The sequence below is a fragment of the Austrofundulus limnaeus genome, unplaced genomic scaffold (genome assembly GCF_001266775.1).
Source record: "Austrofundulus limnaeus strain Quisiro unplaced genomic scaffold, Austrofundulus_limnaeus-1.0 Scaffold109, whole genome shotgun sequence".
NCBI classification, from domain to species: Eukaryota; Metazoa; Chordata; class Actinopteri; order Cyprinodontiformes; family Rivulidae; genus Austrofundulus; species Austrofundulus limnaeus.
Genome location: NW_013952511.1, coordinates 534,416 through 560,132, shown reverse-complemented (window position 1 = coordinate 560,132; position 25,717 = coordinate 534,416). Strand labels below are relative to the sequence as shown.

At 39.0% G+C, this 25,717-nt stretch overlaps 3 protein-coding genes and 1 long non-coding RNA gene across 4 annotated transcripts; 2 read left to right on the top strand and 2 right to left on the bottom strand.

Moving 5' to 3' along the window:
* Nucleotides 1–407: 407 nt before the first annotated feature.
* LOC106521432 (uncharacterized) lies at nucleotides 408–2,303 on the top strand. The gene is made up of 2 exons (XR_001310666.1): nucleotides 408–698; nucleotides 1,819–2,303. It is a non-coding gene; the product is annotated as an uncharacterized LOC106521432 (long non-coding RNA).
* A 221-nt stretch (nucleotides 2,304–2,524) lies between these two features.
* bloc1s3 (biogenesis of lysosomal organelles complex-1, subunit 3) lies at nucleotides 2,525–5,481 on the bottom strand. The gene is made up of 4 exons (XM_014014024.1): nucleotides 5,128–5,481; nucleotides 4,861–5,050; nucleotides 4,288–4,388; nucleotides 2,525–3,013 (listed from the first exon to the last, which is right to left on the bottom strand). The coding sequence occupies exons 1-4, from the start codon at nucleotides 5,242–5,244 to the stop codon at nucleotides 2,828–2,830; spliced, it is 594 nt and encodes a 197-aa protein (XP_013869478.1). The 5' UTR covers nucleotides 5,245–5,481; the 3' UTR covers nucleotides 2,525–2,827.
* A 154-nt stretch (nucleotides 5,482–5,635) lies between these two features.
* trappc6bl (trafficking protein particle complex subunit 6B, like) lies at nucleotides 5,636–10,500 on the top strand. The gene is made up of 7 exons (XM_014014025.1): nucleotides 5,636–5,839; nucleotides 6,057–6,163; nucleotides 6,403–6,470; nucleotides 6,557–6,674; nucleotides 8,540–8,623; nucleotides 8,776–8,869; nucleotides 9,110–10,500. The coding sequence occupies exons 2-7, from the start codon at nucleotides 6,068–6,070 to the stop codon at nucleotides 9,142–9,144; spliced, it is 495 nt and encodes a 164-aa protein (XP_013869479.1). The 5' UTR covers nucleotides 5,636–5,839; nucleotides 6,057–6,067; the 3' UTR covers nucleotides 9,145–10,500.
* A 4,945-nt stretch (nucleotides 10,501–15,445) lies between these two features.
* zgc:114130 (zinc finger protein 36, C3H1 type-like 1) lies at nucleotides 15,446–20,813 on the bottom strand. The gene is made up of 2 exons (XM_014014023.1): nucleotides 20,588–20,813; nucleotides 15,446–18,212 (listed from the first exon to the last, which is right to left on the bottom strand). Exons 1-2 carry the CDS (start codon nucleotides 20,639–20,641, stop codon nucleotides 16,965–16,967), a joined length of 1,302 nt encoding a protein of 433 aa, XP_013869477.1. The 5' UTR covers nucleotides 20,642–20,813; the 3' UTR covers nucleotides 15,446–16,964.
* Between the last annotated feature and the right edge of the window lie 4,904 nt (nucleotides 20,814–25,717).

The following is a 25,717-nucleotide window of genomic DNA, read 5'->3' as shown; positions in this document are numbered from 1 at the left end:
AGGTGAACAGGTTACACGCAGATGGCTTCATCGTTTTTGTTCTAGACTCCTTTCTCTATGACTTATGCCACTGCTGAAAAGGTACAAACTACTGAAAACTACTTGACAAGGCATAAATTCAAAAATTACGCACTATTCCTTTAAATCCTTAAGATGAGTTTTTCTTGAACATGGGTAAAAATGTTTGAATTCAATTTAAGTTTCTCTGCACACACACACACACACACACACACATAGAAAGGTGGTTGTGACACTGGAGGCTTTTTTATTCCCTGGTGACCCCCCCCCCCCCACACACACACACACACACACACACACACAGGCGTGAATGAGCCAGCTCCACATGACCTGACACAGAAACTGTGGCAGGACAGCTGAGCAGCTTCTTGGCCTTCTGTGACTCTCTTTGCAGTTTGATGCACAATAAAACAAACCAGCATCCTCCCTTTTATCCACTCATTTATTACAGACCTGTGAGCCTCTGTAGCCTCAGGAGACGAGAACACGTAGAAGACTTTAAGTCTAAGAGTTACCAGTGGTGCACGCAGTCTCGCCAGTCATCGGCTCTGAGACACTTCCAGCCTGGACTCTGGAAACTGAGGCTGATTGAAGCTGTTTCTCCTCCTGAGTTTGGAGGCTGACAGATGGAGAGAGCAGTGGTGTCGGGACATGACAAAAGATCGAGGAGCACCAGAGAGGTAAAGTGGATAAAGTTTTATGTTTTTACTTTTTCATAGGAGAGATTCTTTATTCATAAAGTTTTTATGGAAAACTTTATAAACGATAGTGTGTACAGCCTGTTTCCCATTCGGTCATGGAGAAACAATATAAATGTTGAGATTATATTAATGACAGATTAGAACGGACCAGAATGATAAACATGCTTGTGACTAAAAGAAAAAGTAAATAATTAAAAGTTAAAGGTTAATAATTTTATACAGATACGTTTGTGAAGCAGAGAGTAAATGCTAATAACTGCAAATGATTGTGTAAAATCATCAAATTATCTCTGTCATGTAAAAAAGTGATTTTTTTCACATATTAAACAACATCTGAATGAAATTACTGTTGTAGATTTGAGTTAAAGTGTTAACAATGAAAGTAACAGTCTAACAGAATGACTATTTATTAAAATCAGAGCTTTTCAAGGGAAGAATTTTACGATCCAGATGTAAAATATGTTTCTAACATGACACCAGTCCTGAGAAATGTGCATATAAAACCCAATAAAATAAGAAATTAAGGTATATTTTTCAACAACAGAACAGCTACAAGCTGCTACATAATATGTATTCTGAAAAATTAAGAATATTACTTTGTTTGAATTTTTTTTGCATTATTTTTTACTGTTTTAACAGTTCTTTGACAGTTTTAGAAAATGTTTCTTGATTATTGTTATTGTCGTTACCATTATTATTATTATGTTTTTTCTCACCTCTTCAGTTCTTAAGTCTCTTCTTCACATTACAATCACCACTGTTTCTTATTTCAAAGTACTATTTTTATTTGTTTTGGTTGAATTTTTCCCCCTTTTGGAAAAAAAACGCAGTTTTTCCCAAGATGCTCCCACAATCTGACTTATTGGTTGATTGAAATTGGTTAAAACAATGGAACAAAAATAATAAAAATGTTTTCAGACAAGGCAGTTTAAAGTTTACTTGTAATTACAAATAAATGAAACAATCAAAGTGAAGTAATGGGGAGAGCAAGTTTTACTTGAAGAATATGGAACAACTGCACCATCGTGTGGATCATTTTTGTCTAAGGTGTTTTAAATGAAATCAACACACCTTCCATGTTTTTTTTCTCTCCCCCCAGGCACCTGATCCTCAAACTGTTCATCTCAAAGGTCCGAGATGCAAAGTTGACCCCGATCATTTGCTGGGGATTCTGGGTATCGTAGGCACCGTTCTCAACCTGCTGGTGGTGGTGCTGGTGTACATCTACACCCCAGTGTGATGTGTGCACGAAGACACGTCGCTTGTTGTATCCCAGGGAGTCCAGTCCGCTGTCCTGCAGAGGTTCCTCTCCTCCAACACACCTGGTTTGAATGCAATGCATAACTAGAAGAGGTGTTTCAATGAATCAGTAGTGTTGGAGCAGAGAAACAAGTCAAATCCCTGCAATGATCTCCTTTTGAATCAACCTTTGAAGTTATTTATGTCTGAAGTTTGTCAGGACTCTTCGCAGACATTTTCTGTCATACTGTTTGGATCCTTCCAAGGGTGTTTACTCCCCTTTTGTTTAATTACTTGTGAAAATACATTTGTATTTGTAACCAATAAATTTAATGTATTACTTCATCACCCCCACTTTTTAATTGCACTTTCATTTAAAAAAAATTATGGCTTGTCTCAGCTACTAAATCTCAACAAATAAAGTTATGCTGTTGGAGATACTTCACCTCAAATACCTTTTGCAAAAATTGTTCAAACAAAACTAATAGTCTGGGCAGCATTCAGTCTAGGAATACAGTATGTGATGATTTTTAAAAACTGTGGAAATTAAAAATAACAAGAAAACGTGTTTTTAAAAATTTATTGAGAAACATTCATATTTACAGAAAATTGCAAGACTATTTGAAAAAAATGTGACAGCATACGCAATTTTACTTTTTTTTTATAAATAGCTCCTAAACCTCCAACAAGATGCACAGTTATTAGTAAACATATACATCAGTAACTGTTAAGAGTTTTTGTTTTATGCATGCAGGTGATTTGTGACTCCAAAAAGCAAAGCTAGCTCACAATTTTAACCTCCTTTAATTTTTGAATTTTTTGATGATATACCCGTGCTGCCAGTAAAACATCCCAACACCAAAGTGTTTTTAAGGCGCAGGAGGCGTCACGCGACTGGGATCGGCGATGTTAATCTCAGGAAGTATTTGACAGCTGGTGATGATGTCGATCTTCTCGGACACGGCCTTCAGGTCATCCAGGATTAATCTGATGCTGTGGGACGCATTGATAATGGCGCTCTGGGATGCATTCAGCTGAGACGTTACACTGTGCACCTTGAAAAAAAAAACGAATGAAAAAAGTCACAAAAGGTAAACAAGTATGGTGCTGGGCGGTATACCATTTTGTACCGAATACCGGTTTTCATTTTTGTTATGATATGAATTTTTTGAATACCAGACATTCTGGTTTAAATAGCGGAACGTTTCGTCGCGGCCGCCAGTGAACTGTTGTTTCCCGGGGGACATTTTTCCTTGCTGCACCGCTATGAGCGTTAGCATGCTAATGTTTGGAGCAGCTAGCTGCAGCAGCGGGTGGTGATTCTGCTGCTTATATTGACTGATGTTTAAAAAAAACATCCAGTTTTCACCGTCACTGAATGTAGTAAACACCTCCTCAGTGACGTACACAGATTTAACGCGGTTAGTTAATATGGAGACGTTATGCTGATGGAGACTTAACGTGGTTCTATTGTGAAAAGCCTGCAGGAAGTAGTTCGTAGTGGAGTTGGAATTGACTGGTGTGCAAGGTGAGTCGTGCTGATAAGCTTTAATAAATAACATAAAACAATAAACCCGATCATAATCTTTTCTTAACCCTCCTCCTTCACGACTGGACCAAAAGCATGACTACTGTCTCCAACCACCAGTCAGAGAAGAACAGACACAGAGGAGGGAAACAGAGACACAGACAGAGGTACAGTAAAAGGAAAAAGTTAATAAGCAGTGTTTGTATATTTTATTATCAGCTGAGCTGTGATGAAAAGAAAAATACCGTCAAATACAGTGAAACCGGTGAAAATGTTGAAAATACCGTGATATAAAATTTTGATCATATCGCCCAGCTCTAAACAAGTAAATCATTAACTTTATTGTTTTAAATATTTATGATAAAAAGGAGACATTTCTCACTGTGTTGTTTCTGAATCTTAGCTGGTCAGACTTTGGTCATGTTTAGCTTAATTTTAATTCTCATTTAGAATAGAATAGAAATAATCTTTATTGTCTCTCCGAGGGGAAATTCAGGTGTCAGCAGCAGCATCAGTACAGAGGTTCACATGCTAGTTACTTTACAAACTATAGACAGTGCACAAAAATGAAATTAACAATGACTAGCAATGATACTACAGCTAATAATAAAAATAATAATATAAAGAATTGTGCAAGAATAAAAAAAGATGCTTTGTTTTGTGCATTTGGGCTTTTAAAAAACATCACTTCTATCTACAGTTTTGTACTCTCACCTACCTACATCTCTATTTACACTTTGTATTTTTAAAACTACTGTGCTTCCTGATTTAAAAGAAAAATGAAAGTAAAACAGAACGTACCTCTTTGCTGGCGCTGCCGTAAACCTGCTTTAGCATTTGTCCCACATCAGAATACAGCTGGCTGTTTGACTCCTGCAGCTTCTGTTGTAAAAGGGTTTCACCTGCAAACACACCCAGAAAGAAACTGAAATACTTCATTTCATTGGTTTTTCATATTTCAGATGTATTAATGTAATGATGGAAGTTTTTTTATTTTTTACTCTAGGTCAATCACCTATCAGTCCTAAGTTTGAATCAGTGAATGGAGCTGGTTTTATGCATGTGTACACTCAGGTACACATGGGACTGAGAGAAGGAGAAAGTGACTGAAAATCTGTGAGAAAATCACAGAAAGTGAACCTTTGGTAATGACAGTAAAGTTTACATGACATTGAATATTTAGGTATGTTTATATAATCCCTACTGTTCAGGGTTACATCTATGTGCACGTGCCTGTTAGCAATATTTATTGTGAACTGTAAAACCCTAATTGTTTTTCTTCTGTGAACATACTAGGTTGACATCTTCTAGATGGCTTCATGTTCTGGCAATTATGGGATCATAACCCTTTTCCATTTCATGCAAACTCCTCACCATGTGGTTTGTGTGCAGGGCTCGGCCTGTCTTCCACTATGGACTGAAGATCAGGGTGGTCCCTGACCACAATGAGAGGAGGCAGGTCTCTTCTGAGTATCTTGGCAGCACTGTCCTGACTTCCTGCTGAGGATCTGCCTGTCTGCTCTGGATCCTCCTCACTGTCAGTTTCAGAGGCCTCCCCTGGAACCTGAAATATTAACAGCAACATAATACAGTTTTTACAGCGTTTAGAAACACATTATGTCAACTAAGCCAAAAGAGCACCTTAGTTCCGACTGTTGAGGCAGTTTGCTGAGAAGACAGTGAGGTGATGTAGACTTCGTCATCGGAGTCTGTTTCCGATGCCTCGCCCTGCACCACGATCGAGTATCTGCTGGACATTATAAGCTCTTCATCAGTCACAGGACGACTGCACTGTCAGGTCAACTGGAGCTAAAGAACGGCAAAAAAAAAACACTTTGCTTTCATTATAGTTTTATCCAGCTAGTAAAAGCCGTACTCTCGTGGATAAAACGTGACTTTTAAATGCTGTAAAAGCTTCAATTCGCTAAAATAACATCGAAAAGTCTAAAATCTTTCGTGACAAAAACAAAAATCACATGAGCAAGGAAGTGTCTTGTACTTCCTGAACCAATCCAATCGGAGCTTATGTATCACGTGACAACTTTTCGTATCTTGATTGGCTCACTGGTAGGATTTGTTTGTATCATTTGGTCGGCGTATACCGGTTTTTAATACAACGGTGTCACCGTAGTTTCACTTTTAATTGAGGGTTGTTTTCTCAGTGTTGTGTTGTAGTCCCTCATAGAAAAACAAGCATTACATCACGGACTTTTTMCTTTGCTTAATGTGCTCATTTACTGTCAATTATTTCGACAACTCCTCTTAACTCCGCCTAGTGCATTTTTCGGGATGTCCTGAGATAAATATCGAGGGCAATTCATATAGCAGGAGTGGGTAGCGTACGGTTATTTAGGTAAGATGATTGTAGTATCTAATCTAGTGGAATGAATCTATGAATGTAAGATCGACAACGTGAACATATGCATTGAGTTTATTTACACTGATGACAATATTATAAATTAATACGGCTTTAATAGTTTTGTTGGAAAGCAAAACGGATTAGCTAGCTAAGGAGGCTAAAGAGACAGAGGTTTTTGGCGTAGTGACTGAGCTTTGTTTCACATTTGTAGTGTTTTGCAGAATGGCAGACGAGTCTCTGTTTGAATTTCTCCATATGGAGATGGTGTCTCATGTTTTCACGGAACAACAGTCCAGCAAAGGAGAAATGGACAACAAGGTGGGTTAGCTCAGGATGTTGAGCTAAAAGATGTTAGCTTTAAACCACTCTGTCTCACATCCGATGTCAACTCCAATCATTTGTTAAATACTAGTTAATCTAGTGTTAGTAAAACACCTAATATAATCGTGTATTAAGATGTAGAATCAGCTTTTACATTATCCCTACACTAAGGGCACTTGTTTATTAAAAAAAAATCATTAAAGTTTGTGTTCACTGTTTGCATGTTTTTTGTGCAGGATAGAGCTGTGTGTATTTCTGTTTTGGAAATCATGGGCTTTAGGGTTGGACAAGGACTTATTGAGAGGTAAATAACACACAATGCTGTAAAGGTAGTAAATACATATGTAACATTTCTTCTTCAATAAAGTGTCTGGGTTGATTATTCTCCAGACTGACCCGGGACTCCCCCAGCTTCAAAGATGAGTTGGACATAATGAAGTTTGTCTGCAAAGACTTCTGGACGAAGGTGTTCAGGAGGCAAGTGGACAACCTCCGAACAAACCATCAGGTAAATAAAATCAAGTGAGGTTTTTCAATATGGGCTTCTTATTAAAGATACTGGAAGACGTCCTACTTGTTTAATGTTTTATTATTTGTCTTGTGTAAAATACAAAGGCTGCTATAACAATTTCCTGTAAAGGATTCATAAAGGACCTATTATAGTTTAGTCCATTTGTCAAGTAACGATTCCCAGAGTTTACTAAACAGTACGGTGGCACTGTCTGTGTGTATTCATGTACAGCTTTACCCAGGATTTCACACTGATTTACTTTGCATATCAACTCACTTTGATAGGAAGTTAGTTTTTTGTTTTAAAGGGATCCATGATCAGTTGTAACATTAGACTTTATTTGATAAACATATATTTTAACTGTAAAATAAAGACTGTAAAAATACTGTAGGGTGTTTAGTTTTTATCATTTTTAAACTAAAAGTTTAAAAATATATTTTAACACGGACGGAGCCATTTTATTTACATGCAAAGCATTCTGGGTAAATGATGACGTGGATAGGTTCTCGGTGTGAGYGAGCTATATCCACCCTGAGGGTTAATCTTGGACAATATCTGACGATCGACTCTTTTAAATGAAACCAGAGAGCGTTGACAGAGAGGAGAAGGTAGAAATGACTCAGCCTGGAACTGAAAATATGGATGGAGGACAACAGAGCTGCTTCATGGAAGAAGAACCTCAGCTTAGCCTGTTAGCTTTAGCATTAGCCCCGACGCTATCACCATATATATGTATTAGCTCAGTGCTACACATTCTCCTCTCATCACTGAGGTCCTCCATCCACATGACAGAGAGGGGAGCACAAAAATGACTCAGCCTGTAACTGAAAATATGGATGGAGGACCTCAGTTTAGCTTGTTTGTTGCGCTAGAGCTGAGCTAATACATATAAGGCAATATAGTGTTGGCGCTAGCGCGAAGGCTAACAGGCTAAGCTGAGGTTCTTCTTCCATGAAGCAGCTCTGTTGTCCTCCATCTATATTTTCAGTTACAGGCTGAGTCATTTCTACCTTCTCCTCTCTGTCAACGCTCTCTGGTTTCATTTAAAAGAGTCGATCGTCAGATATTGTCCAAGATTAACCTTTAGGGTGGATATAGCTCGCTAGCAGCCTCGCACTGAGGACCTATCCACGTCATCATTTACCCAGAATGCTTACGTGTAAATAAAATGGCTCCATCCGTGTTAAAATATATTTAAAAAAAATTTACAAAACTAAACAGCCTACAGTATTTTTATAGTCTTTATTTTACAGTTAAAATAAATGTTTATCAAATAAAGTCTAATGTTACAACTAATTGGGGATTCCTTTAAAAGGTATTTCCTGGAAACCACAAACTGAAAGCATTAGATGGTGTAAGGACACATTGTTGCACTGGCAAAATAGGCAGTTTGAGTGCATATTCAACACTAACATCAACCTTTGCATCAACATCTTTGTAAAAATAAAAAGAAAGCCTAGTCAGAGAATGCCTTTCTTTGGTAACAGTTAATCATAGTTTAGTTTTATACATAACTGAAGGCAAGTCCACAGTTTCTTTAATTTTTGTTTTATTTTTTATTTTTGGAAATTGTTTCTATTTCAATTTGGGACTTGCATATTTGAATCTAACTACTAAAGACAAACAAACAAACAAACAAAAATAAATAAATTCTTCCCCTTCTGGGATTTATGATACATTTCTTAAAAAAACAAACAAACAAACAAAAAACATACCCATTCATTGAGCCACAAGAGTAGTCGTGGAGGTCACAAGGAATTAGCAGACCTTTGTTAAATGCTTAAGATAAGCAGTGTCATGTGTTCTTGTTTACAATTTTTTTTTACTACTATTTGGATTTATGCGTTCTTTTTGCTCCACAGGGTACTTATGTCCTTCAGGATAACAAGTTTTCTCTCCTGACTCAGCTCTCTAATGGAAAACAGTATCTGGATCAGGCTGCCAAGGTATCAAATATCCTTCCACATATGAGCAGGGATTGATCTGCTATTATGTGGACAATTAAAGATGCATCCAAAGATTTTACAACCTAAAAAAAAACAGAATTGAATGCCACGTGACTGGTCTTGATTGGTTGTCTCTGTGTTTTCGTTCACAGTATCTTGCTTTTTCATGTGGTGTGGTGCGAGGGGCTCTGTCTAACCTCGGTCTGGAGAGTGTGGTGACAGCTGAGGTCTCCGTCATGCCGTCCTGTAAGTGCCATTGGAATATCGATCCTTTTCTTTTAAGCAAGTCTGAAGCGAGATAAGAGGTTCATTGACTACAAACRGCTGCTAAGCTACTTTTATCTGTAAAGGCTGAGCGGTTGTGTGGATCACAGTTATTTTTAAAACTAGCTTTGTAAGGCCTACACATGCCTGTGAGATTGGGTTATTTGAGCAAACATTCAGACTCAAAAATAATCATCTTTTGTATCTATTTCTTTTTGACAGGTAAGTTTCAGGTGGTCATCCAGAAGCTGACATGATCGATATCTCGATACCTTTTCCTTTTGCCAAATGAACAGCTTGTCCTCCGAGCATCGTGGCTCCAGAGGGGATAAACGATCACAACAGGACTGCTCAGATTGCCCCTGACTGGTGGGATAAAGTTTACTTGTAGTTTGTTGGTGCAGGAAAATCTTTTTTATTTTATTTTTTATTTTGATTGCGATGAAGAGTTTATTTTGCTTTGTGTGGTTAATGAAGTGATCAGTTTTACGCTGGCTTTGATTGAGCTCAATGTTTTTGCTTAATTTTATAATTATTTATTGGATAGGTCAGAAGTTTCTAATCCTGGTTCTTAGGGACCGCTACCCTCCATGATTTACTTATACTGTATCTCTGCTCCAACATACCCGATTCAGTGAGTGTGTRATTTCTTTAAGAAGCCTATTAATCACCCACTTATTCAGATTGGGTGTTTGTGTTGCTTAGGTATTTATTTTTGCACTCTAAACATTTTTTTTGTGTAATGTAATGTAACATTCCACCCCACAAAATACAAAACTGATGAGAGAATTTTCTTTGTAAAAGCTGTTTTCTCTTCAAACCACCAGAGGGAGACATAGATCAGAAATTGTCATTTTTTTGAAGAATATTTTTGTTGTTGAATTAATATTTACAAGCTTTTTTTCACATACTTCCTTTGCCTCTTGGAGAAAATTTAAGAAGCCTGGCTGTGGAGTGCCATTAAAAAGCAAGTCTTTTGTATGGTTATCCATTTTTTAATATTCTTTAACAGTCAAATCAAAGTGTTCGTCAGCTCAGTTTCATTTGTTTTTTTTTGGTACAGTTGATCTCTGATAGCAGATATGTACATATACACCTTTTTTGTTTATTTACAATGTTTCTATATGTCTTACTCATTTTTTTGTTCTCGAATCAAAATGGAGAGTTTATGACTGGAGTTCGTCATCATTTTTTAAATGACCTCATTAATATTTTGACGTTAAAAAGTTACGTTTTTACATTTAGTATTACAACCCAGTCACCCAAAACCAATAAAAACTATTTATGGATTTTCTATAACATTTTGTTCTCCTACAATATTCCTGTGGGAAACAATGTTCATTCTGTTTTTATGTCTGCTGTTCACAATAAAAATAGTTAGAAACTCTTGGGTCAGGCTGTTGTTTTTGTGCAGAGCCATGTTCATAGCACATGATGTGAAAAGGGGGAGGAGCCAGAGTGGGTGGCACTTGCTATCAACGTTTCTTATTGTGTGTTTCACTCATAGAGCTTATGTATGGGTTTTTCTCAAACTGACAGAAAATTTTGATGTAAAAGTTACTGTGGACTGAATACAGGACAACAATAAATTGTGTTTTTGGAGCCATAAACTACAGACTGAAGTCAGATCTTTATTTTTTTATGTGAGGTTTTAAGAACAAGTTGTGTACAATAATATGTTTCCTATCATAGATGGCTCTTTGAACGACATCAGAAACAACTGGGACTGGATTGATGAGCTAACATCTAGTCGTAGTGGAACCAGGACCAGCTGGCTTAAAACCACTCCCTACAAACTTTACTGTGACTCGTGCAAACATTATTGTACAAACTTTTACACTGTCAGTTTTGTATGATATTATGTACCAAGAAATCTTTGGGTATTTTAAGAGCAAATAGTGGCAGCTAGCTGTAGCATTTCCTGTGGAGCCTGGGGCACTTCCAGGTGGGAGATTTTAATATTGTTGTTCCATTTCATTAGCTTTAAGATGGCAGGCCGGACCGAGACTATGGCTGCATTTTGTTTACCTCAAAAGTCAGAAATGCATTTCAACCTCTGAGTACAAAAATAAAGCAGCACAAGAACAACACCGCTCAAATCTACACTATAAAAATGAATAACCCATTTAGTTTCTGTCAGTGTTGATCAAAATTCCTGATTTGTCTTTGGCTTTTGAAGCTCAGTATGAAGTATGTATGAAGGTTTGAGGGACAGGCAGTCTGCCTATTGTAGCCAGACTTGTGGAAACTTTAGTGCAACCTTAGAAAGGCTGAGCGAGAGAAGGGATCAGACAGGGAAATTGAGTTGGGCATCTGAAAAAACTGTGCTGCACCTTCCTAAAACCCACCCTTGTCCTATTTGTTGCAACCCATTAAACACTTAACCCAAATCCTCTCTTGAGAGAAGTTGGTGGTGGGGTGGAATCAGGAGGGATTAGAGAAAGAGTGGGAAGGGGTAGAATTGCAGAAAGTTGGCGGAGGAGGAGATTAGGAGAGCGGGCAAGACGAAAATTAAAAGGAGATACCGGAGAGCCTTCGATATGAGGCTGGAAGATGAAAGGGAAGAAAAGGGGGGAGTTCTGTTAGGAGTTGGGAGAGGAAGAAGGGTCGGAGTGAATCAGTGAAGGTAAAGTGAAAAAATGATGAAAGTGTGATTGTGAGTTGGGTGCTTGGAAGGGGGGTTTGGGGGTCTTTCACCTCCACTGTTTCTTCCAGTGAAACCATGGGACAATGGTTACAGTTCTGAAGGGGTCCCCCCCTTTTTTTTCTTCCTTTTCTACATCTCTGCTCCCCTCCCTTGTATCACAATGTCACCAAATAGATCCACAGAGTGGAACATGAATAGAGGAGGGAAGAAGAGTACTCACAGGGGAATAAAAGTGCTGGTTTTAGAAAGGTTTCCACAGAAACGAACAGAAAATAATGTTCTTTATAGCTTTAGTTAACCAAATCATCGGTGACAACTTGGACTAAAACTCACGATGTGGATGAGCTGCGGTGCTTTACTGCTGCATAGAAACACGGTATTTACRTTTCAAATCTCAGCTGGGATCTTAGTGAGAAGAGTTCAAGTTTTCATCCTGAATAGAGAACAAAAAATAAAATAAAATAAAATAAACAGCTGGTTGTTCCTTTTAGGCCTGCCATGAAGAAAGGAKGTTTTGAAAGCGCAAGGAAGAAAACGGATGTGATGCAACAATTAAGTACTAAATTATTATTTAAACAGCATCTGTATAATCATAAATACTCAATAAAAATATTTAAAGCTAGAACTTCAGCAGATAAAGGGATAGTTCAAATCTTTAAAATGTATGATTTTGCAGGACGTTTATGAACAATTAACATCTTACCTGCTGTAAATTGTTGTTTGAATGACCTAAGCTTCGGGGAAATAAAGTTTAGTTTTGACTGGATCGACTAACCAAGGACTTTCTGCTGTCTTAAAACTATAAAATCTTAAATGTTTTCTTGTGGCCCATGAGTTAAAAACCTTTAGATTCCCGTAAACGTCACATTACATTTTTATTTAGATGCAATTCCATGGTTTTTGCAAGCGCTAGCTGTAACACGAGCTATCCAAATCCAGGTATATTTTAACCTTTAGCAGTTAGTCAGGCTAGGCCAGTTTTATGAAACATTATTATTCTGAGTTGAGGCTACATTCTCTATTTAATTCTAATTTTATCAAAGAATTGGATGCAAATTGCACTGTATTTGATTTGCATAATCTTGGTTTTTCTTCTATCCTGAAACTTTTTTTTCACATTGCTTTTTTTTAGCTTCACCCACCTTTTTTGAACTTCTTGCTGATTTATTCAACCCTTATGGCTCATGCGTGGCAGGATGCTCAGTCGCACACACAGAAACACAAACTTTAGTCTCTAAGGTCCATATGTTGACCTGTGGTGGACCTGAATACAGCCATCTGCCTGCTATTCCTATGTCCCACAGRGCAAGAGTGTGGGAGAATGTCTATAGGAAACAATGCCGCGCGCACACACGCACACACATGCACAGCTTTAACCCCTTCACTGCCACTAATCACCCTTGGAAGGTCAGTTCATCTTGTGTTATGGAGACAAGATAATAGCACTAGTAGGTTTTTTTTTTAAAGGGAGGCTCCTGGAGGGCCAGTCACAATACAGGTTTTCTCAACAAAAGGAAAATAGGGAAGACTTGCACAAAGTACGTTTGTGGGATTTAAACCTAGCAGTGAAACTTGTGCGTCAACTACAACAATGTTTTGGTCACTAACATCACAGCAGCTTAAAGTAGCACACAGATAAAAAGAAAGTATGCAGAGGAAGAAGGCAGAGAGGAAAGGGATGTAACTACAAACCTTCACATCTTTACATCAGATCTTAGTACATCAAACACACACACACACACACACACACACGCACGTACGACCAAAATCACTGACAAGTGGGACTACCCACGCTATAGCTAGCATTTGCAAACTTGTCTCGTCGACATGTACAACTACATGCACACTTTTACAACCACAACAAAGGGCTGGTAGCTTTAGTGTTCATTGTGATGAATGCTCGACCTCCAGCCAACTTCATTTGAATTGAGGCCTATCCCACATGATCTGAGGAAAACATCATAGCCAGTTTGGTCAAACTTGGTGCTTAGTGTCATTTTCCAACTGGTGCAAAATTGTGAGACATGTTAGCTCTCACTGTATGAGGATGTGTCTCAGCGACTACCACATCAAACTATACCACAATACCTGCAAAACAGACTGTTACTACAGAGCCCACAAGGGGACATGGGAGATTTTTATTCTTTTGCGTTCCCACGCAAAAGTATTGCGTTACCTCGCAATACCTTTCGCGTTCCCTCGCAAAAGTAGTTTATCACTGTTGTGCCTGCYGGTTTATTAACAAACTCACATGTTCACCATTAGCGAGTTAGCCTATTGCTTTAGTTCAGCTTCAGAATGAATATATCACACAACTACGCATGGAAGTATGTCATATGCTGATATTTTAACACAGTGCAGCCACGCAACATCAATGTCAGTTTCATGAACTTGTGGCGACACATCTTGCTTTGGTAACTGGATATTTCAAAATAAGTCTGATTTAATTCAGTTCATATACATTTTGAATTTTGATCAAAACTGACAGAAACTAAATGGATAATTAATTTTTCATAGTGTAGATTTGAGTTCTTGTGCTGCATTATTTTTGTACTCGGAGGTTGAAATGCATTTACCTAATTTCCCTCTCGGATCAATAAAGTATTTTTGAATTGAATTGAATTTCTGACTTTTGAGGTAAACAAAATGCAGCCATAGTCTCGGTCCGGCCTGCCATCTTAAAACTATTAAAATGTAACAACTGCTAATTTGACATTACATCTAATTTGACAGAAATTAAAATATCCTACGTCCCCTAGGAAATGCTACAGCTAGCTGCCACTATTTGCTCTTGAAATACCCAAAGATTTCTTGGTACATAATATCATACAAAACTGACAGTGTAAAAGTTTGTACAATAATGTTTGCACGAGTCGTAGTAAAGTTTGTAGGGAGTAGTTTTAAGCCAGCAGCAGTTTACTCTGGTCCTGGTTCCACTACGACTAGATGTTAGCTCATCAATCCAGTCCCAGTTGTTTCTGATGTCGTTCAAAGAGCCATCTATGATAGGAAAGATATATTATTGTACACAACTTGTTCTTAAAACCTCACATAAAAAAAGAAAGATCTGACTWCAGTCTGTAGTATAAGGCTCCAAAAACACACCTTTAATCTTTATTTCACTAAGCAAATGCCTCTGATCTCAGATCTACTTCCATGAGGAACCAGGGTCTGTGAGCAATCTAAAAAGTCAGGTTTATGTACTGTGGGAGAAAACCCACACAAACCTGACGGTATGCAAACTCCACTCAAAACAAAGACAGCAGGCCCAATCCAGAACCTTCTTGACGTGATGGAACAGCGCTAACCACCAAGAGGTCATGCTGCCAAAAATATTGATATTTCACTCTTGGGCTATGACTATTTCTTGAATGAATGGTAATGCAATCCCTGGATTGATAAAGCGACTGGTTAAACTGTTCGGTCAAAATAGTAATTGTAGTGTTTATTTATCTCAAAGTGAAAACTTAGCCATAATCCAATTGGAAGCTCAGGGGTTACCACTGAAACAAAATGTTACTGGTAAGGTGAACCGCTCTTATGACCTCAATCTTCATTTACAGCACTGCAAATATATCACTGATAATTTGTAACTTTGTGGAACCTAAAATGCTTTGTAAGCGCAGAACACTCATCTTACGATCTCCTCAGTCATCGTTAATGTTTACAAATATTTAAACCGAACAGCTCAGACCGGATGAAACAGACTAAAATGAAAAACAGAAATGACAGTTTGCTGGTTTCCTTCGTGTACTTGCTTCCTTCCTTCCTGTAGACTTCACCTTAGAGCACGTGAGCCCTGTTGCATAATAGGAAGCAGCATGATAACGCACACATACGCGCCGACGCCAGCAGCTTGCAAAGAATCTGATAACCAGTCGTGACGAACGGGTGAATAATCACAAAGCCACTTAAAAAAATGAAAACTTTATTTCAAGTACAAAAAAGCGAAAGAAACCCAAATATATTAAACTCGATACAAGCATTAACTGAGAAGTCCTCTATAAATACGTTAAAATAAATTAAAGAAATTAATTTACTAAAGATTATCACCTTTATCACTAAACAGGCCTCAAACGTGTCGATGAAAAGGCTGATTTAAATAGATCAGGAACATCTTGACATCCGCTCCTAAGAAACTACACCGTAAACACACACACACAAAAAAATAAACAGCCAAAAAAACATTCCTAAAACACTAAAGCACACATAGTCTAACTCTACAGTATGCTGGATCTAGTTTTTCCATAAGGCAACAGAGACGGCATCATGGCCTGAGTGGATGTTTTCAGGATGAAACGCAGTTGGAACAATTCGAAGCCGTTAACAGCGAGGAATAATACTGAATGACAGAGAGATGCGAAGGGGGTGAGAATCACAACCGAAACACGTAACGATGATGTAATAATGCATTTGTGGATGATGGAGGAAAGAAACATTTATATTAAAATAACCAAAAAAGAAAACTGTTAAAGATGGGAGGCACTTTTAAACTTGGACTCAAACTCGTTTAATCTTTTGAGCTTATTTAGGACTCTCACAGCTCACCGTCTGTATCGCTTTTTTAACTTTAAAGTGTTTTAAATATTTAAATTTGTAACATTACCTGTACAGCTCGTCGATGACGCACGCGGACTCAATAGTATTCTAAAAACACCACCACCAAGAGGAAAAAAAAAAAAAACCACACCAACAAAACAAAGACTCTCACCCCTTTTCACATCTCTTCAAACGTGTCAGAATCGTAGTTCAACAATGTAACAGGATCTGGTAAAAATAATAACGGTACAGGCACAATACTTAGAAAAGAAAAAAAAAACATTCAGCTTTAAGGCCAGTGATCAAAACACAACCTCAGACTGCACGATGATGATGGAAAGAAAAAAAAAACTTTCACAAGCTTATTAACAATACTGGATACACATAATGGGGGAACTCCTGAACACATAAGGCCACTGTGTGTTGTGATCATTCCACCATAATCGAGAAGTTTGAGCTACAAAAAAGTCCTCTTTGGCTTCATCACAAACGTTAAACTATTCCTAAGACAAACCTACGGCGTGGTTGCGTTCAACAACCAGTCGTGCTGTGATTTACAATTTTTTTTTGCTTATTTTAGTCGCATCAGAAGATTGAAAAGGAATAAAATGCTTTTATTTTGTCAGTGTAAAACATACCTTGATATGTCCTCTAGCTTTAGCACCACTGCGGCGTGTGGAATCTAAAATTTCACCACGACAATCGAATGAAGGGGGGGAATCTCTTAAGTGTTTTGGAGTCTGTCGGGAAGTTCGCTTTTGAATGCCACACGGGTGCAAAAAATGTCTTTTGGGTCAGTCGGGCTGGGTGGGATGTGTGTGTTTGGTGTGTAAGCACTGCATTTAGTCGAGCTTAGCTGTATGGAAACATGTGAAATTGTTTAAAAGCAGCTTAAAGAGAGCAGCTGGCACCGTCTTCGGGAACGGATAGCTGGCTGAACACTGCCAGACGTTTGGCGCTGGCTTCGCTGTTAGCCCCGCAAGACTCGGAGCCGCTGAGTGAGCTGACAGAGCTGCCTCCGTCCTGGTCCTGATCCTGGTCTGACAGAGAGGTGTAGGACAGCGAGCGGGTACCCAGTGGCTCCGAGAGGACCTCGGCCGTGTTGGGACTCTGTCGCAGGGGAGGCGAGTCGGTGGGGGACAGCCCGCAGGGGGAGTATCCGGAGTCTGGAGAAGGCAGGAATGGAGACTGCGGATCGGCCTGAGCGACCTGGCTCGCGGGGGGCTGGCAGTGTTGGGCGGGGGAGGCCTCGAAGGCAGAATCCACCTCCAAGAAGGAGAGGAAGTCGGTGATGTCGGCGCAGGACGACGGAGAATCCGGCGGGCCACGTCCGAAGGAGGAGGGAGGAGCTTGACCAGCTGGCACAGCCTTGAGCGGGTGCTGAGGGACAGAGGGGAACCCGGCAAAACTGAAACTCTGTCTGACCAGGGGGGGTCTATGAGGGCGGGTAGAGGCTGGCAGCTGCCGAGGAATGTTGAAGGAAGAGGAAAACGAGGAGGAGGAGGAGGAGGCGGAGCGAGCGAAGGAGTGCTTCTTTTCTTCCTCGTTGTTGTGGATAAAGTGACAGCGGATCCCATACGGGCAGAAGCCGATGGTATGGAACGTACGACACGGCTCCGTTTTATACTTGGGGTGTCGGTTCAGGTCACGCAGCTCCTCGGGCCCGTGGGCGAACTGGCACTTGCCGCCGTACTTGCACAGGCCGTTCTCGGTGTAAGACCGACACAGTTCGGTTTTGTAGCGTGACGAGGAAGAGGAGCTGGAAACCGACGAGGAGGAAGAGGAGGTGTTGAAAACCRAGGGGCCCAGCTCACTTAGGGAAGTCTTTTCAGTCCCGGACCAGCCTAGACTTGCTCCTGGCGCGCTGCTCGTCTCCACCATGCTGACAGAGCGCTGGGACAGAAAGCACGTCTTCCCCCACTGAGGGGAATTACCGAGCTGGGGGGGTAGGAGGCTCTCCGACTGCAGGCCCCACTGGCTGGAGGTCAGAAACAGCCCGTCGGGAGAATCGGCTGGAAGGCAGGACAGAGAGAACGAGGCGCTTCTGCACGGCTCGCCCACAAAACCTGGGCTCCTCATGGCCAGGCCGAGAGATGAAGCCGCTCTGTTCTGCTCTCTGATGTCAAGACTCAGTAAATGCTGAGAGAAAACCAAAAGRGAGAACACATTTCAGATAAATATTCGACAATCCTCACATCAGTTTTTTAAAAAAAATTAAAACACTTTGGATAAACTTGTTGTGATTCTAGTTAGCCGCCTTTGCTCATTCACACAAATCAATGAAACCATTCAATCCCAGGAACTCAGCTCTGCATTGAAAGAGGCAATCTGGCTCCAGAGCTGCTTTAGAACCACATCATTCTGTTTAATTTACTGAAGCAGCTCCCAGCTCTAAGCAGTTTGCAACTGTGTTTCTAAATGACCTAACAGCACTGCTACCAGCATCGAATAACAGGCTGCTGCTGTCCTTGTTGTTGTTTGCCCCAGAGTGTAAAAACACAGACTGGAGATATCGGGACACCGGTTTGCAAAGAAAATGTTTATCTGTGAAGATAAAGTGACTTTCTGYTCCAATTTCAAACCACAATGTGAAGAGGTCCAAACAGCGCATTGGGAATTTTAAAACGACGTATTGACGTTACAGCTACGGTTAAGGAAAACCGGTTTATAGAGCTGTTTGAAGTTTAACCAACTCTGACCTCAGATCCCTGAGATATAAAAACACCTATTTGTTTTCAGTTGTCCCAAGGTCCAGGCTCTTCCATTATTTTAATGCTTTTTATTTGTTTAGATTTCATTGTCTTGTTGTTTCCTTATTTTATATGCAGCACTTTGGATGACGGTTCTTATTAAACATGCTACATAAATAAATAAACTTAAACTGACCTGGCACTGCAGATCTATTTAATAAAGGGGGAAGGTGGAAAACATATCCTGCTGGGCCCACAGTGAAAGATGTTAAGCATCCTGCAGGTTAAATCCAAACGATAGTTTAAAATTAAACTTGTCTTTTTTTCATCAATTAAAAAAAAGTTTTAACAACATAACAATATGGTCTTTAGGTTTGCAATATAGCAGAAGWAACCCTTTTTAAAATCTCCCATCACCAGCAATAATGCTTTTGCCTGTGTCTGCATGTCTGTTAGCAAAATATCTCATGAACCACTAAATAGATTTTAATAAAACTTGTTGAAAGCCATCACTCGACATACATCTACAACTGATTAACTTTCAGAGTTCATCCTTTTCAAGATGGCTGCCACAGCTAATTTTATTTTAAAAACACAAAAATGGCTCCAACTCAGGTAATTTTACAGGTGTTGACCTAAGATTTGCTGTGGTTGTGTCTAAGGATGATCCCAAAAACATTACCTGAGTGATAACAGATTGCACTTTTCTTTGTTTAGAATTTTGCCCTCAACCACTGGGTATAAACTGTCTGTTAGCAAAATATCATATGAATCACTGAAAGGATATTAATGAAACTTTCAGGGAGTAATTATTGGATTCACTTCTACACAAGATAAAGTTTTGGAACTAGTCCAATTCAAGATGGCTGCCCCAGCTGATCAATATTAAACACAAAAATGGATATAAATCAGCCAATTTTACATATTCTKATCTAAAATTTGTTTTGGTAGTAGCTGAGAGGCATTCACGACACATACTCCAAGAATAGGATGTCGGAGTATCGCATACGATTATTTTAAATAAAAAGTGTTACCAAAACAACTATAATTATCATTTAGTCAAACTGTGGCATGAAAGTCAGTGGGTGGTGTGCATGCCTTTAAGAAACACTAGACCAGCAATATTTTGTTTCCAACTCAACTTTGTTTTTTAAAAATGCACCCAGTGGAAAAAAAAAAAACATTACATGTTTTTTTTTTCCTGCTTTTCATTAAACTAGAAACTACTTTTCTGAGCCAGGAGTTTAGGATGATTAGCAGAGGCTTCGTATCTGAGCATAAACACTTCTGTTAGCCTGTTGCTCCTATTTCAGCCTTTAAAACCAGCTCCCAGTGCTACACTGCAGCTGCAGGACAACTTCACAAGCACAGCTAGCTGTTTTGATTCAACTTCTCGGCCTTGCATGCATTTATTCAACAACTTTAATTGCAACTAAATCCCACAAGTGGCACCGAATAAATATTTTTACTACGGTAGCGATCTGGCGACAGTACAGCAGCTTGTTGTTAAATAAGTTTGTTAGGCCCATGTTGAGAACTGTGCAACAGCCGCTACAACACTGACTTCCCACTTTGAAGCTAATTAGCTTTAGCTTCAGGTTAGCTTGTGGAAAAACAGTCACAACAGAGATTTAAGCATCGCAAAACAACATTACACATCATACGAGACGAAAAAAGTGTTGAGAGAGCAAACTCTTCTCGGAGTTCATAGCTAAGAGGCTAACGTTCCCACCCCCAACCTCCTCCCTCCTGACTTTTTCTGCTCCGCTCAAACTTTCTTTTGCGCTTTTTTTTTCCCCCCACCGGAGAGGATGTTGTTTTTACCTTGCACATCATCTCTTCTAAGTCGGAACACTGGTTGAAGGGATGAGATGGCATCTTTTTTTATTATTAGTCTTCTTTCTTCTTCGCTGATTTATCCAGAATCTCTGTCCGATCCCGTCCACCCCTGCAGCGATACGCTGGCATGGGTTAGTAAGAAGTTTCTGGTTCTCCGAACCGCGTTGCTAAACAAGCCCAAGACGGAGACCACGTGTGGATTTTAAAACCTACCAGCGACTTTAGGCCCCGCCCACTTCTCCAGGAAGCTGCAGCCTATGAACTCCATCAGACTCAACAAGTTTTTTACTGATACATGGATTACTGCAGACTTTTAAATCTGCAAGTCAACTATTTATTCAGTGTCGTTGTGTGAGTGGGGGAATAAGTAAGTAAATAAATAAATAAATAAATAAATAAATAAATAAATAAATAAATAAATAAATAAACAAACAAACACTGAATAACGTTCAGAAGTTCTGAGTGCAGGTAGGCCATCATGCACATGCCTAACAGCTGACATTTTCTGACGCTAAAACTGAACTGTTACAGCTAATAAGAACAGCACACTAGCTGAAATATATAAAAGAAACACCACTAACTGAAAATTGCAAAAATGATACTTAAAATTACAAGTGACATAATACAGCTAAAAGTAGCAAAAGGATTGCTAAAAGAAAGAACCATAACCTGAATTTATAGCAAAAGGCAAACTAGTAGCTAAAAGTAGCAAACGTATGTAAGCCGAAAGTATCACAGAGGACTCGAGACTATCAGAAAGCGATATAGGAGCTAAAAGTTGCAAAAGGGTAGTTTGAAACGGCAAGAATCAAAAGTTCAGCTAAAAGTAGCAAAATGATTGCTAAAAGAAAGAACCATAAGCTGAAGTTATAGCATAAGGCAAACTGGGAGCTAAAAGTAGCAAAATGCTGGTTAAAAGCTTAAGTTAAAAAATGCTAGCTAAAAGTAGCAAAAGTCCACCTGTAAGCCGAAAGTAGCAGAGAGGACTCGAGACTATCAGAAAGCGATAAAGGAGCTAAAAGTTGCAAAAGAGTAGTTAGAAACTGCAAGTATCAAAAGTTCAGCTAAAAGTAGCAACATTTTAGTTAAAAATCTAGGAGTAGCAAACAGTAGCTAAAAAGTAAGTCCTAAACAGGTAGTAAAATGCAAAAAAATATATATAATAAATGAAGCAGATTTGAAGAGAACAATACTTTTCAAAGAGTTGATGAGGTATCATGACATTTCTAAAAGAAAAAAAATATGCATAAATGTAATAACATAAAAGAATAATAGCTGCTGTAAATCATATGATCGATTTCTATATGTTTCGGTACAGGCGGCACACTCAGCAAGAAGGTTGCGGAGTCGAATCCCAGCCCTTTCTGTGAAGAGTTTGCATGTTCTCTCTGGGTACTCCGTCTCCCACAGACCAACTGGTAACTAATTGGTAACTCTAAACTGTCCCTAGGTGTGAGTGAGAGAGTGAATGTTTGCTTGTCTCCATGTGTCCCTGTGATGGACTTGCGACCTGTCCAGTGAGTACCCCACCCCTCGCACGGTGACTGCTGGGAAAGCTTACCAATGACCCCCATGACCCTGAAAGGAAGAAGTGTGTTAAGATGATGGATGGGTGTATGTTTAAATWCAGTTAATCAGTTTTGATTAGTCCTTAAAGATGTAAATAAGGGGAAGTGTCGGAATCTGATGGAGTTGTTTTCAAAAAATATGGCACATGAGAGGAAAAGGAAGTTTTACCAATTTCTGAATACTTTTTTTGGGATCTAATGTTTTGGCAGTGCGACAGTGTGATATAAAAATGTTTAGGTAGAAGAAGGTATTTTACTTAAGATAAAAAGAAACATTTTTTTGTTGTTGCCTCTTCCTTGTAGTGTTCCCACTGCAATAATTTACCTCCAGTGTTGTATAAAGTACCTCAAAGTGATACTTCAGTAAAAGTACAAGTATTTTATCATAAAATACTTTGGTAAAAGTTAAAGTGTTCTCTAAAAATATTACTTGAGTAAAAGTCTTAAAGTGTCTGATATTTTTTTGTACTTAAGTATCAAAAGTAAATTTCTGACACAAAATCTTCTTAAGTATTAAAAGTAAAAGTACTGAGTAAAAGTGAGCAGTTAGATTTTCCTAAATGACATTTATTGGCAGGTGACTTCTCCAAAAAAAAATTTTTTTTAACGGCGTGCAGCTGTGATGGGTTGTGTACAAGCTAATAGCGTGTCAGAATATTATTCTTCTCATCCAACCACATTTAAATTCACTCTATCCAGGAGACACAATTTATCAGGATAGTATTTTAAAGTAATAACAACTCCGAATAAAATAGGAGTAACAACTTTTTACTTCTTACCTTTTTTAAAAACGTAGTGAGTAGAAAGTATAGATAATTGTGTAAAAATATAATGAGTAAAAGTAAAAAGTACGTTGAAAAATAATTACTCAAGTAAAGTACAAATAACCAAAATTTCTACTTAAGTACAGTAACAAAGCATTTGTACTTAGTTAATATGCRACTCTGATTACCTCATGGCAACTTATTCCTTCTTACGTATAAAACTTTTACAGTATTACTCTGCTAACCTCTGCTACTAATCTACATTTATCACATATATATTGCTCATCTTCTTTTCTTGTCTGCAGCTGCCTTTGTTTGGTTTGGTTTGTGCCCATTTGTGTGTTGTATTAGAAGAAAATAAGTTTTTTGTGTTAATTTTTGCTTTGTTTTTTTCTCTAAGTTTTTCTCAGACAATTGATGGAGGAGAAGGTTTTTTGTAACAAAGAATGAACAAGAGAGAAGTTTCACAGCTACRCAAAGGAAAACCGGGAGCTACAAGAAAAAGCAAATACATATGTGTGCAGGTTAACGCCTGCAAGAAAGCGCAAGGCCAAACTGAAGAACCGCAGGCAGAAAGCAGGAAGACTGAACATATGGTTAGGACAGACAGCTCTGGAGACAGCCTAACGCTGTGAGACAGACGAGGAGGAGCTGATGTTTTCAAAGGTACAAGGCAGATGTGTGAAAAATTCCACTGCAGAGCAGAGCCATGGGAATATCTAACCATCTCCCTCACACACACACAAACACAGTTTTCTCCAGCTATCTCGGCAACGTGTCGAGAGAGACAGAAAAAAAGGATTTTTCTCAAACTTTACACCTACGACCTTAAACTGGCTGCACTCCTGGGAGTGAGACTGGAAAAAAAAAAAACTGCAGACAAAACCTCATTTCCTCTTGAGCTGAGAAAACTTCATACATGTTTGTCAGGAGTGACTCACAAGCAGATAAGCTGTCTGTACAAAACAGTAAGCACAAATAGAGTGTGATAAAGTACCAACAAATATGATAAGTTTCCCTTAAAAGAACCCAGAAAATAATATTTATTGCTGCGGTAACAGGTTTAAACGTTAAAAAAACAAAGAAAAAAAAACCTGCAGTTACAACTCACGGCTTTAAAAGATGAATTCAGCTGAAAGCAAGGTCAAAGATTTGTTTGGGTTCAACCAACTGGTCCCCATTAAGTGTGTGTTTGTGTGTGTTTGTCTGTGTTTCACAGCGTGGGGGTTAGAGTCCCCCCTACCCCACCCCCTGCTCAGCCTGAAGGTTGTGTCAGCCTCCTTTGTTTTGACTCGTGTGAAGTTGTGTGATTCGTGAAACCCAATTGGTATCTTTGCTTTATTGTTGTTGTCAAATCTTCAGCACAAAAAACGTTTTTTTTTTAATTCACGAAGTAGAAAAGTTGTTAAAAGGAAAAAAAATTGTATAGGTCCTCTGGACGGGTTCTTCTTTAATGAAACGTTTCATCTCTCTTCCAAGAGACTTCTTCAGTCGCAAGTATCAGTCACATGGAGGCAGGACTCAAAAGCCTGAATTTTGCCTGAAACTCTCAGATTGAAGAAGTCTCTTGGAAGAGAGACGAAACGTTTCATTAGAGAAAAACCCGTCCAGAAGACCTATACAATTTTTTTCCTTTTGATTTTTTTACCTGGATTACTGAGATGCATCAGGACATAGAAAAGTTGTTGTTAGTTGTCAAATGAAAATACACCGTACCGATTTCCGAGCATCAAAGTTCAAGTCACATCCGTCGCAAAATATTTTTGTTTTGAAAGGTAACACGTTTAATAAAGACATTGTGATAGTGTCAGAAACTCTGAAAATAGTTGTGAAAAAGTTTATGAACTTTAATTGGCTGCAGTTTGAACACAGTGTACACAAAACAGGAAAAACAAGTACTTTTTTATAGTTCTACGAAACATGACAATGAGACCGTGAAGCTTTTGTCGACAGTCACGAGCTCTTCATCTACCTACTTTATTTGATGGCAAACCTTTTTGGTGTCGGTTAATTGCTTTGTCATTGCTGTTGGGATGCAAAACTTCCTACTAAAAAGGACCGAAGTAGCCACGTTGTGCTCAGCAACAAGCTGAACAAATCATCAGGGAGGGCAAAAACCAAACCAGCCTCTCCACTGTTTCCCAACAGACGTCCCAGACCAGAGGTCTAGCGACTTCAGCCTTGCTTTCCAGAGAGTGCCATTTACTATTGTGCAACACGTGTCTATTTTCTTTCTGCCTATTCCTAGAACAACTATCATTCTTCTTATTTTAAGAATGACCCCCCCATCTCAAGCTTCGGTGCATGTCACAAGTACAGTTCTCCACTGCCGCCAAACGTGCAGCAGACTCAACAAGGAAGTTTTATGTTTAAAGTGAAGGAAGTTGCAAGTTAATACCCTCATATTTTTACTAGAGATACCAAGGGTGAGTAAATATTACACATCACATTATTGATTTAACATCAGACCTACATGAAGGTTCATGGTTGAAACCCAAACGAGTATTGTACCGGCTTTGTAATTTAGCCGTCACTTCAGCTGACTGTAGGCCTCAAGGGCTTGGTAACGTTTGAGTTTATTTATCAAGCAGTTGGATTTCAGTGCGTTCAGTGGAATCTTCAAACTGAAATGTACCAGACCTCTGCGTTTATTTGGTTAAGTTGACAATCAGTTGGCTGCAAACAAGCTGAGTGAGTTTACTTCTGTGAAGGAAAATCTTGGCGGCTGAGTTTGGGATTACCTAGAGTGTGTGTGTGTGTGTGTGTGTGTGTGTGTGTGTGTG